The 13,381-nt window shown below is 50.4% G+C and overlaps 1 protein-coding gene across 1 annotated transcript in view; it reads left to right on the plus strand.

The window, feature by feature from the left end:
- Positions 1-13,381, plus strand: part of TBC1D10A (TBC1 domain family member 10A) — a 42,291-nt gene that overhangs the window by 25,040 nt on the left and 3,870 nt on the right. The window contains exons 3-8 of the mRNA XM_053280293.1: positions 3,559-3,666; positions 4,655-4,761; positions 6,486-6,600; positions 8,425-8,490; positions 10,006-10,195; positions 11,249-11,403. Of these exons, the coding sequence (XP_053136268.1) occupies positions 3,559-3,666; positions 4,655-4,761; positions 6,486-6,600; positions 8,425-8,490; positions 10,006-10,195; positions 11,249-11,403 (741 nt within the window). The remainder of the gene's footprint in view (positions 1-3,558; positions 3,667-4,654; positions 4,762-6,485; positions 6,601-8,424; positions 8,491-10,005; positions 10,196-11,248; positions 11,404-13,381) is intronic.

Here is a 13,381-nt window from a genome sequence, read left to right on the forward strand (position 1 = left end):
TGTACTATTTTTCTCTGGTCTGAGAGACCTGCCAGCACAACAGAGAGGTCTCTCCCCACCTCCACTTCTCACCTTCAGCAGTTAAGGAAATCTTGTAAGGGCTCTAGGGAGCCTAGAGTGGCGTTCGGAAGAAAATCACCAGCAAACCAGAGAAGAATCAAGGTTTGAAGCAATCAGGGTAGACATTTCCCTGAAAAAGAGTGAGGATTTTCAAAATATATACGTATTGGGATGATTTTTGTTGTTGTTAAGAAAAAAGACTCGCTACTTTCACTCCTGGGATTAGTAGAGTTCTCAAGACAGCTATGTCAATGGAGGAGGAAGAATATTGTACTCGCGTAGGATGTAACATGGGATCAGCCATGAGAATATCTGGATGGGCCAGAGAAGGTTGTATCAAAGAAAGTGGATCCTGAGGAAGCACCGTTAAAATCAACGGAACAAGTGATCTGTGACTAGCCTAGCTTAAGTCTCATTCATTCCAGTGGAACTTGGGATGCTCTTCCTCTGGATACAACCCATTATGCTTAAGGTATACATACCTTGCCTTTTCATCATTTTTTTAAAAAATTGTTACTGCCCAGAGCCCCTGTGGATTGGGCAGTATAAAAATGGAAGAAATAAATCATATAGAAACAAGCAGAATTAAAATTAGCATAAGGCAATAATAGCACAGAACTAAGAATGAAACCCTGAAACCGACTCTCTGAGTGACGTCCAAGCAGTGGGAACGCACCTCTATTTTCAGCCAATTCCCTCTTTCATATACTTCCCAATCCTGCTTCTCTGCTAGGCAGATAATCAAGCTCTGACAAGCCTTAATCCATTTGGCTCTTCTTATGGAACGTTTTCTGTATCTCAATTATTCTACGCTAACTTTTCCGATTTGACAGCTTTTTCTTCTTTTTCTTCTTCTTCCACAAGTTGGGTTAACCAGAAACTCTCTTTGTGCTTTTGGGTCCCCCCCCCCCGACTCTACTAATAACCCACTTCCCCTTTTCTGATAATCTTAGCGTTCAGCTTTGTGCTGCAGTTCTGCTCTTTAGAAAGTTTATGTTGTTGGTGCTAAACTCATATAGGTGGCCATTTTATTATGGCATCTGTACCTGACAGGCGGCACAATCCTCCTTCTTCTTTTGGTATGCTTTTTGTAATCTGTGGTTTGGTGCTCTTGCTACTTATTTGTGTTATATAACAGGTCTATAATCATTCAATAAACCTGAATCCTCCTTGGTGGAGTGATACAGAAACCCAGATTATCCCAGGGTGAGGATGGGGCATAGGTTGTTCAAAGCATCAGGCTTAGTTCCCCCCCCCCCCCCGCTTTTATCCTACTTTTCAGTTTGTTTGTTTGTTTGTTTAACATATTTTTATACTGCCCAAAACTCACGTCTCTGGGCGGTTTACAACAAAGCAAACAGAAAAAGTTGAAACATTAGTTAAAATAAATGACAACAAAAATTAAAACACCAGTTTTAGGTGTTTTAGCAGTAGGCTTGTGAGATCACCTGGCATTCTGTGTGTGTGTGTGTGTCCGTGTGTCCCCCTGCTATCAACTTCGCAACGCCTAGACCAATATGAACCAAATCAGGTACAGTTGTAGGGACACATAGGGACACCTCAGTGGCGTAGTTTGTGATGATGCTATCAACCCTGATCCAAGATGGTGGATGCATAAACTTTTGAGGCACAAGTGGGTTAACTTGTGAACCACCTAACCGATTTGAACCAAATTTGCTAAAGCTGTAGGGACACATAGGGATGCCCAAATGGCATGGTGTGTGATGATGTCATCCACTCCAGTTCAAGATGCTGGCCACGTGAACATCTGAGGCACATGCGTGCTAATTTGTGAACCACTTAACCAATTTGAACCAAATTGGCTGCAGCTGTAGGGACACCTTAATGGCATAGTTTGTGAAGATGTCATCTACCCCAATCCAAGATGGCGGCCACATGAATGTTTGAGGCACAAGTGGGCCAACTTGTGGGCCTCAATCTGCACCAAATTTAGTCCAGATGTAGAGACAGTGAAAGGAAAGCAGGCTGATTAGTTCTTACTAAAACAACCTGTTATATTTTTATTTTTGCCTGGGAGAAGAGTTGCTCTAGGTGGGGAGGGGAGCCCTTGTTAACTGCTGAAGCCGAGGAATCGCAGTCTGTTGGGGGCAATGGATGGAGGATAACTTACACTGCCTACTGGCAGGCATATGGGGAGCTGCTTCCTTGTAGTGTAGTGCAGTCCAGCACAGCTGCAGTGTGTGCAGAAATTGGGCGATGCCAACTACATATCCAGGTGTCTCCATCCCATCCTGGCACAGTAATCATCAGGTGGGAAAAGCCCATAGAGCTGTCCCTGGCCATAGCGGGGAGGTATCTTGAGGTGGCTGCAATGCAGGCTTAATTGCCCCACAGTCGATGCTCCCAGTCATCTGTGGGTACATCTGGGGAGAAAGCTTCCTCCTTTCAGTAGCTGCTGCAACACGCCCATGCTTAGAACATCCATTGCCAGGTGCTGTCATTTTGTATCTGTAATTAGAAAACCAAAATGCCCCCAGTGGAACAAGCCAGGCAGGATGGATCAACTTAGCAGACATGCCTTGTCAAGATGGGTAGGACGAGGAGATACAGGAGGCCCATCCAGGAATCTTCCTGGCTTCAGAAACTGCCTGCTCTTCCCACTATGGACATGATGTCACTTCTTGGGCAGTTAAAAATCCATACTTGCTAGGATTTTGTAACTACTGAAATAGGCACTGTGTTCTACAGATCACAGCGTAGCTGTGGCATGTACATATCCTCTTCCCAGGGAACTGGGAAATTCAATTTCAGGTGGGTAATTGACATGATGCTGGTGGGATGCCATGGGCTGCAACACCCACTTACTGTTGAATTCTAATGGGTGGAATGTTTTGCTTTCTTCACCTGCCCCCCCATTATACGGATGAGGAAGCTGAGGCTTGGCCAAGTGACTTGCCAGAGTCAGAGAAGCTGTTTGGCCTCTAAAAGGGCCGAACACACTATGAGCCCCCGAGAACCGTGGAGACCCACAAATAGTGCAAGGAGTTGGTTAAACCAGTATTCTGAATCTTGAAGAGAGTTGCATTCAAGACTAACTTTAAAGTCTTTAGAGGTCTTAAACTAGTGATAGAAAAGGCTTGATGTTCTTGCATTCAACTGTGTGTATTGTAATAGAGCATTTGCTCCACCTTTTTAAGAATGTCATTTATGTACACCCTTGGGACACACTGTGCTTTACAAACTAACATGAGTGAGATTCCCTGCCCTGGGGAGTATACAATCAGAAATATATAGAGCGGTTGGGAGGGAGCCGAAGGGTAAAGGATTAATGTAAGCAGATGCAGTTACCTTATCTTTCACTTCGGTCCTAATTGGGATCGAGGACAAAGGGCTTAAGCCAAAGGAGTTGATGTGTCTACCTGTTTTGCTCAGCCATGTATGGCGGTGTTTCCTTGTTCTGTGCACAGTTCCTCAGGTGCAGTGTGTGTGTGTGGCAGGGGGGCAGCATCTCAGCAATCACTTCTTTCCCTCTTTCAGATCCGGCTGAGATGCCAGAAGGGAATCCCACCATCTCTGCGGGGTCGGGCCTGGCAGTATCTCTCAGGAGGCAAAGTCAAGTTGGAGCAGAATCCTCACAAGTTTGATGTAAGATAATTTCCCCTTCTCCCCTCAAAGTATTGACCTCTCTTTCTACTAGAAGGTAGCATCATTCATGGGAACTGATTCCCAGTGAGCTTGGGACCACACAGGGAGGAAGTAGTAATGCCATCAGGAAGGAGTTCACTACCCCACGATGTGGAGACCACCAATAGCTTAGAGCCAGAGTAGATAAAAACCAGTGGATGTTAAAACCATTTTAAAACTGAAATTGGATTTTTAAAAAATGTAAATTAAGTTCTGCCTCTTTCATCTTAAAAATAACATGTTAAATCTAATCACAAATGTGTTCTACCAAAACTCAGTTTCCTAAAATCGAAATTATCACACACATTTGCTTTTCCTACCAGTCAAACACGGGCATTCATTTCAGTGGTTGGCAACCAGCCACTGCAAAAGATGCCATTTTGGGGTGAATAGGGGCTCTTGCTCTCCTTCTGCTGCTTAGAAGAGGACCATTTCCTAAAAGGTGCCTCTTGCCCAGTTAATAAGGGTTAGTTGCCATCTGACAGGCGTACAAGCTCAGCAGCTTCTTTGGAGATCAGCCAGTCCCTCGCTGGCTTTTTCCTCGGTGATCGTGTACGCACACCGAGTTACCCGGGAGTCTTCCCCTAGCCTTGAGACCTGGGAGCAGCATCTGGCTCCATCTCTTTGACATCAAAAGGGCTACACATCTGCTCCTCTTTGGGCATGGCGTGAGCGTTGTGCAGCTCAGCTTCAGTCTCCAGTGTGAATGCTCCCTCTACGCAGAGCTGGTCTTAATTTCACACCCATTGCTGTGGTTGCTGGGTAGTCTGCCCAGCGTAAGGCTCTGTAGGAGTTCACATGGGTGCTTGCTTTAAGAGTGACCTTCCAGAATAGAGTGGCTTGTGTTAAAGTTTAGAGGCAGCCAGCTGTCCTGGTGACCCCCACCCCACCCCTTGTTTCTCTGCGGGAATCTTGAAGCCCATGCAGTGGTTCTTGTGTCCCACCACAGGACCTGGACTTGGCCCCAGGGGACCCCAAGTGGCTGGATGTGATTGAGCGGGATCTCCACAGGCAGTTCCCTTTCCACGAAATGTTCGTGTCTCGTGGAGGCCACGGGTAAGTCAGCTGCCTCGGCCCAGGTCTCTTCGTTGCTTGGTGTATCGTGGAGCAGTTACTGGTTACTGAGATCTCAGCTGATCCTCCTCCTGGAGGCGGTTCAATAGTCCACCTTGTGCACCTCCCTGCCCCCCCCCCCCGAGGTGGCTTGGTGGCCGCAGTGACAGACACGCTTCGGAGCTTCCCTTTAGGTGTTTTCCATTGGTTGCCTAGCATTGCATTGGCTGCTGCACAGCCAGGAGAGAGAGAGAGAGTCGCAAAGGGCAAGGGCTCTTAAGAGAGCACTCTGACACTCGGGCACATCCTGTGTGTATGAAGAGCGGCAGGTCTGTGCATGCCTGATGACAATGCCTGTGTGGGGGGAGAAATCACTTGGGCCAGTACAAGTGGGACTTCTCTCTGAAAAGATGGGTGTGATCAGCTGCAGTCAATACATGTATAATTTGCTTTTCAATTTGTATAGTCTGACCTTCCATCTTGGAAAGCTGTCACCAAGAAAACTTAAAAGCAGCACAGAGAGCAAAACAATAAAATGTGCAGCATGTTAAACCATCATACTCAGGCTTAGGAGAAAAGAGAACCATGTACAGCTTGTTTGTCTCTGCTTGCTCTGAGAATAGGAACCTCTCTTGCACCTCGGTCAGGAGCAGGCCTGCCTGCGCTTGGGGGAAATGCTGCAGCCACAGATTTCTCAAGCTTGGCTCCCCAGATGTGGTGGGACTCCAACGTCCATCATCTCCAGCCCCAATAGCCAAAGGAGATCTGAGCTTGAGAACCCCTGTCTGAATAAATCCTCATCCAGCAGTTCCCTTCTGGCGCCTCCTCTTGAAACTCTCCTTTGACTGGAGAATGGTGGCTTTCAGGGCAGTAGCCTTCTTCGACAAGAGATCTTCAAGAGTAGACTCCTGAATGAGAACTTATCCAAAGGCTAAATTCTGTTTGGGGCTGAATCAAGACAGTGGTTTCTATCATGTGGCAGGATTAATTAACTTGGCAAAGCGAGGAGGATTTGCTCCTCTTGTGTACCCTTCAAGTGTTACTTAGAAAAGGCAACAATTCCATGACCCTTTAGCCTTCCTGCCCACCCACCCCCATGTGTGTGACACATGCGCCTGCCAGCCGAGGGGACCACTCTGCACGTCCGATACGATGGACGCGACTCCCCAAAACTTTATGCTACAATAAATGAAACCCGCAGGGTGACCCTGGGCCAGTCCCTTCCCTCTCAGCCTGTCCTGCCTCACAGGGTTGCTGTGAGAATAAACAGAACTGTGTACACGGCTGTGCACTCCTTGGCGGAAGAGAAGGATATGAATGTGAACACTGACTAATACAAAGTCTGTTTTGTATAGGTATGTTGTTGGCATGTTTTCTCCAGGAAGTAACTTCCCCTTGGCACAGTACTCTGGAGAGACGGCTGAAGTGCCTTGAACACCAGACACATGCTCCATTCATACCCACGTGTTGTTGCCAACATAGCCACCCCCACCCCATAAGGGAGGTCTGGATTGTCCCTGTGTTGAAGCTGCGAGAGCCCACTTGGGGGCCTGGGCCTTCCTGAGTCGTGGCTGCTCTGCTTCTCTTGGCCACGATTCACTTTGGCGCTCTGGCCCTTTCCTGCAGTTCTGGGGCCCGTGCTGTGCCCGCTTGTGTGCAGCAGGACTCCAGCCCCCTGCGTCTCCCCCATCCTCATCTGTGTCTCACGGGGGCTGCTCTTTCTGCAGGCAGCAAGACCTGTTCCGTGTGCTGAAGGCCTACACGCTCTACCGGCCGGAGGAGGGCTACTGCCAGGCCCAGGCGCCCATTGCAGCCGTGCTCCTGATGCACATGCCTGCCGAGGTAGGCGGCTGCATGTTCTCCTGTTGTTGGAAGCTGACCTATACGGAGTCAAACCACTGGTCCATCCTGCTCAGGGTTGTCTACCCAGGCTGGCAGCGGCTTCTCCCAGGTTGCAGGCAGGAGTCTCTCTCAGCCAGGGAGGGAACTTGGAACCTTCTCCAGTGCTCACACTTCTAGTCTCCCATTCATAGGCAACCAGGGCAGACCCTGCTTAGCCTAAGGGACAAGTCCTGCTTGCTACCACCAGACCAGCTCACCTCTCCCTTTTGTTGCCCCTTTTGTACCCCCAAACTCCTTTGGAGCAGGACAAAGATTTGAGCCTCTTCCCTGAGTGGGGCTGATCTCTTGTGCAGAAGACTTTGGGGTGTGCCCTGGGGAAGGTCTCCCTACCCACGCAGTCACCAGAGAGACAGATTCTGCATTTGAGGGTGCAACCACATGCAGCACGGGAGAGCTGTAATTTGATCTCCTGACCCTTCAAAAACATCTAAAGGGGTGCAAGGGCCCCCAGTTATTATCAGAGCCATGGAGCTCAGGGAGAGGGTGGTTTTAATTCTTCCTGCCCCCAACCTGTGTAAATCTGCTTTAAAAGGCCCCAGTGGGTGTCTGGTGCAGAGGGCCGTGACCTTGCCCCTCCCGCCGCAGTGCCTTCATGCTCCGGCTTCAGAGGCCGTCTGCAACCTCTGCCCCCGTCAGCCTGGCCTTGGGTCAGCTTGGAGGCTGTGGGAGGGGCCTGATGTTATAAATGCCGAGTGCTCAGTGTCTGAGAGCTCATGGCTGAAATAGTCCAGGTGGCTTTGTAGGAATGCCGCATTTCCCAGCAGGCAAACATGCAGAGTCCTTTCCATGCAGTGTGTGTTCAGTTGGGGATTAGTCACTGGGTTTTATCCCTGGCCGAGAATTTGGTTCCACTTGGACCATGAGCCAGCTGGTGTAGTCAGTACCATCTAGGGGAGCGAATGATCATTGTGGATTTTGACAAGGGCTACTCCCCTAGAGCTGCGAAAGAGGTGATAGCACTGCGAGGCTTTCGGGGTGTGCTGTCTCTATTGTCCTGACCATTGGGCCTGCAGTAGTCCCACTCCTGGTGTGTGAGAAGCTTTAAAGCAGGAGAAACCCAACATTGTATTGATGTCAAAGGGATGGTCATGATGATAGGCGGGCAAGATGACACCCCAAGGAGAGAGGACAACCACTTGTTCATCATTACGCTGACCAGGACCCTTTCCTCTGTGCAAAAATGGTAGCAACTTGACCCTAACCATTGGGGGTTAGGGGTAAAGAGAGGGTGGCATCACACCGAAAGCTGGAAGTGCAATGCTGCTGCTCTCTCTCGTTTCCATCTCTAGCGGGTAGGTGTCAAAAATCACATGAGCGTTTGTCCCCCGGGGGTGGTACCAGTGGCCAAGATTTGTGGGCCTGGCTCAAGGACTGAGTTCTGAAAATATCAAACTTCTGAGCATCAGACAGAAACGAGGCAGGCAGGTGGAGGGGATCCCTTGTGAAGCCTTCCGGGTTTTTGTCATTAAATACATGTTCAGAGCAGCTCTTGCATCTCTTTCTTGGAATTAATTGATCTGCACAGCCGTCACTCCAGAGGCGCAATATTGCCGTGTTGATGCGGTATTCTCTGTGACAGGGAATTCCAGATGTTGACTGCAGTTCCCATAATCCCCAGCTGCAATAGCCTTTGGCCATTTTGACTGGGGGTTGTGGGAGCTGCCGTTATCCACATCTGGCCATCCCTGTTACACCAGGGATCACTGGTGGGGTTGATCTTGCCCGGGCTGGAGAGTGGCATCTTCTTTTCTCCCCTTTCCCCAGCAAGCCTTTTGGTGCCTTGTGCAGATCTGTGAGAAGTACCTTCCTGGCTACTACAGTGAGAAACTGGTGAGTGGCGAGGACTCCTGACTGGGGTCCAGGGGCTTCTTTGTACCCTGTCCCAAATACTGCTCTTCCTGAGAAGTGACCCTCTCTTGATCATGACCTTCCTTAGTGGCATTTGCAGAGAGATCACGGCGTTCTGCGCCCACTACTACAACTATTTATATACCGCTCTTCAACAAAACTCTCAAAGCGGTTCACATTGAAAAATAAATAATTCCTAAATAAGATGGTCTCCTGTCCCCAAAGGGCTCATGATCTAAAAAGAAAAGTAAGCCAGACCCCAGCCACAGCCACTGGAGGGATGCTGTGCTGGGGTTGGAGAGGGCCAGCTGCTCTCCCCCTGCTCAATAGAAGAGAATCTCCACCTTGGAAGATGTCTCTTGGCTCAGTCAGGAGAACTAAGTCCTGGTTCAAATGTTTTGCCACCATCTTGAAAGAAGCCTCTCGGCTGTGGCAGTGCTTGCCAGTCCCCAGATCAGCCACACTGCAGGCCACTGTGCTTTTGAGAGACGCCCCCCGCCAGACGCCCCCCCCCAGCACTGCAGTGCTGAGCCTGGTTTTCCTTCAGCAAAAGCCAAGCAGCTGCTGTCCTGCCATGAGGCTGGGTGGAGAAAGTGTTGCTTCCCTTGTCTGAACGGTGAGGTAAGGAATGGGCTTCAAGAGAGCCATGCCTCGAGGTCCTCTGGGCACTGTCAGCCTCCATGTGGACATGTAGGAACTATGGCCTGTAATGTACAGCCGTGTCCTGCATCGGGGTTCCCAGGGTTGGGAACCCCGATGCTGTACACGGCTGTACACTTATTGTGGCTGGGGGTGATGGGAGTTGTAGTCCAACCACTGGAGAGCTGAGATTGCCTCTCCCTCCTCTGGTTCTTCGCTGCTACTCCAGGGTGCTGGACTAGATGGGCTTCCTTGGGCCTGATCCAGCAGGGCTGTTCTTATGTTCTTAAGGTGAAGAGCCAGGCAAAGCTGGCGGGATTGGTGGCGCAAAGAGAGGGCATGAGGGAAGTTGTGCTGCTGCTACTAGCTAGCGTCACAAGTGCTTCTGTCCTGCTTTTCAAGAAAGAGCTCAAAGCAGCCTAGCTAGAGAGCTAAATGGACAAGATGGCTCCCTGTCGCCAACGGGCTTGCCATCTAAAAGGAAACGTAAGGTTGGCAGCAGCAGCAGCCCCTGGAGGGAGGGGTGCTGTCTTGGGGCTGGAGAGGGCCAGTTGCTAGACAGAAGACTTGCCACTTGACAAGGGGCCTCTCTGCCCAGTCGGCAGGGGGAGCTGGCCAAGCCACACTGGCCCCTGTTGGGGCTTCTCACTGCTGTGCTCATCCAGAGGCTTCTTGCCGGGGAACAGCTGTGTGGACCGGGGCCAGGCCCCCTCGGGGCTCCCAGCTGTGCCGTATTCCCTGTGGAATTGTGCTGTCCGTCGAAAAGAAACCTCGTGTGCCTCCTTTGGTATGGAAGTCGACATGGCCTTCCATCAGTCGGTCTGGAAGTGGCTCATCTGTGCTCCTCCCTCCCCGCAGGAGGCCATCCAGCTGGACGGGGAGATCCTCTTCTCCCTGCTGCACAGGGTCTCGCCTGTGGCGCACAAGCACCTGAGCAAGCAGAAGATCGACCCCATCCTGTACATGACAGAGTGGTTCATGTGTGCCTTCTCCAGGACTTTGCCCTGGAGCTCGGTGCTGCGTGTCTGGGACATGTTCTTCTGCGAAGGTCTGGACTTCTCCCCCTCCTGACTGGCCGGGTTGGCATTGCTTGATAGCTGGGGAGGGGGACGGGGGGGGCTGTCGTTGGGAAGGGCTTGCCGGCTACCTCTGGGGGGCCCAGCTCCTAAGAGCCAGTCCTTGGACCTCTTGCCAAAAGCGACTTTAGCCTCCTATGATGCAGCTTTGTAGAACTTTAGAGACCTTGCTGGATTTTAGAGAACCCCCTGCTCAGTGCAAAGAATTCTGCCCCATCCCCTGTTTTGAAAACCTCCAGCAAAGCAAGCAGACGGTTTCACTGTCCGAGCAGCTCTTCCTGTTGGGAAGTTCTTCCTAATGTCTAGCCTGAATCTGCTTCCTTTGTATTGTCCACCCTTTGAAGCCCCTCCGGGAACGCAAGCAAGCAAGACTGCTCTTCCCGTGTGGCAGCCCTTCCAGTGTCTGAAGCGGGCTCTCCTCTCTCCTCTTAGCCTTTTCTCCCAGCTAAAGAGACTCTGCTCCTTCTGTCCATGCCTCCTCGGCCTTGGTGCTTAGGCTCCTCGTTCCCTTTGTGTCCCTCCTCAGAATCTCTTTCAGTTGATCCGTGGGAGGCCCCCAACTGGAGGACACAGTATTTCAAGGGAGTCCTGACTAGCACAGCATTGAGTGCAACTCTGCTACTACTTGCGGTCTGGAACCTGGGCCTCTGTTGTTCCGGCCCAAGACTATATTAGGAGGGATTGGAACTCACACCCTTCTGCTTAAAGCCCAACATGTACCACTGCACTGCCCCCCCACCCCACATGTCACACTTGGGCTTCAGCAAGGAGGGAAAGGGGGAGATCCCAGAAATCTGTAAGGGCGTGTTGAGGTGATCTGCCTGCCTCCTGCTTTCCCTGTTGTTGTGAAGCTCGGGGAATCTGCCATGAGGCTGCCTCCCAGCCAGCCAAGGCCTGCTTAGTTGTAGCTGTGTCACAGCACCCTACGCCCTTGGACCTTTCATCACCAAGTCATTGGGGTGGGGAGTGGACTTGCATCCTGTCCGCTGTGGGGTTCACCTGCATGGGCCACCCTGCTTTTGTAGGAGTCAAGATCATCTTCCGGGTGGGCTTAGTCCTGCTGAAACACACCCTGGGTTCTTCGGAGAAGCTCAAGTCCTGCCAAGGGCAGTACGAGACCATGGAGCAGCTGAGGGCGCTGAACCCCAAGATCATGCAGGAGACTTTCCTCGTCCAAGAGGTACCGTGGCACCGGGGGCGGGCTGGGGGTGGTCTTCCTAACCTGTCACACCAGCTCCTCCATCCCAGTTGACCACTGTTCCCTCTAACAGGGATTCCGAGAGAGTGTTCGCTACAAATCCCAGCATCCCCAGCTGCAGTGGCCTTTGGCTGGGGATTATGGGAGTTGTAGTCAACAGCATCTGGGAATCCCTGTTAGAGGGAACACTGCAGTTGGCTGTCAGTGGGGAAACCCAGGCAGGGTGAAATGACAACTTCCTCCAGTGCTGTCTCTGCACGCTGAAGACAGAGTCATTTGGGACCACGGTCTCCACTGGCTGGGAATTTCCTGGAAATGCTCCCGTCCCTGATTTTGGAAAAAACACTTCTCTGGGATCCACAGCAGCACTAACCTCTACTGCTTTTGAACTACTAGCATCTTTTCAAAAGTATAAGCGTGTTGCAAAATAGTCTTCTCTTCCTTGGAGCCCCTTCCGGGCTGTGCAAGTTTCCAAGTTCTCCTGGCATTGTGAAACATTCTGTGTCGCTTAGAATTGTGCATATTTCTACAAAACATGGTTTGTCCAATATGCTCTACCTGATTTTGGAGTGTTCTCAGAGAGTCGATATAAATCCATATGAACACACATTACAGCTCCTTTCCACAGAGGCAGAAGTTACCTGTATCATGCAAACGGTTGTGAAATGTTTGATTTTGTGTCTGCATAGTGGAGCTGGCTGACATGTTAGCTGTGAGCTGACAGCCCTTCTAGCCTGGGGCCATATATCAGACTCGGTGACTAAGAAAATCGCTGCATGATGAAGGGACCAGACACAACCCCCAGCTCTTCCCATTAAAGGATCCCTGGAAGTAGGGCTGGAAAAGATCTTGCTGTAGAGAAGCGGAGGCTCTAATGGATTAGGTGACCTGTATAATGGGTTCTCTGACTCTGAAGAAAGGAGCTGTGTAATGTGTGTTCATATAAAGTTTTTAAGTTTCTGTGCTCTGTGCAATGCTTCCCTCTGCTGGAAGAGCCTTTGTACAGCAAGTGGAACATAGGAAGCTGCTATGTACTGAGTCAAACCCTTGGTCCATCTAGCTCATTATCGTCTTCACAGACTGGCAGCGGCTTCTCCAAGGTTGCAGGCAGGAATCTCTCTCAGCCTTATCTTGGAGATGCTGCCAGGGAGGGAACTTGGAACGTTTTGCTTTTCCCCAGAGCGGCTCCATCCCCTGTGGGGAAGATCTTCCAGTGCTGCTCACACTTGTAGTCTCCCATTCATATGCAACCAGGGCAGACCCTGCTTAGCTAAGGTGATAAGTCATGCTTGCTGCCTCAAGACCAGCTGTCCTCTCAGTGATACTGCAGGCATTTGGCTGAAATCAGACAACCGCTGGTTGCCTCTATGCTGCGGAACTGGTTTTTGTATTAACCTGGGGTATAGCAGGTCCAGGCAACGGTGCAGTGTGTTACATATTGCTTGCGGGGTAGGGACACTCTGAAGATGAATTTGTTTGTGTGGTGGTTAGCCCCATAGATCCTGTAGTTATCTACCTGGTGTACTATTAGATAGTGCTAGTTCCTGCACTTAGCATTACCTTCTCATTTTCTCTGTCCAGCGCATCCAGCTCATGCGTGGATGTTAATCGTATGAAGGTGGCACCGTGTGTGTGTGAGAGTAGCCACTAATATGCACAACAGCATGGATTTCATTAAGTTCTGCCACAATATTTATTTATTTACTCGATTTCTATACCGCCCTTCCAAAAATGGCTCGGGGCGGTTTACACAGAGAAATAACAAACAAATAAGATGGCTCCCTGTCCCCAAAGGGCTCCTCACAATCTGAAAAGAAACACAAGGTAGAAACCAGCAACAGCCACTGGAAGGATGCTGTGCTGGGGGTGGAGAGGGCCAGTTGCTCTCCCCCTGCTAAATAAAGAGAATCGTCACATTAAAAGGTGCCTCTTCACCAGCCAACAATAGCATGCATTTCTG

This window comes from Hemicordylus capensis, chromosome 15 (genome assembly GCF_027244095.1).
Source record: "Hemicordylus capensis ecotype Gifberg chromosome 15, rHemCap1.1.pri, whole genome shotgun sequence".
Taxonomy (NCBI): Eukaryota; Metazoa; Chordata; class Lepidosauria; order Squamata; family Cordylidae; genus Hemicordylus; species Hemicordylus capensis.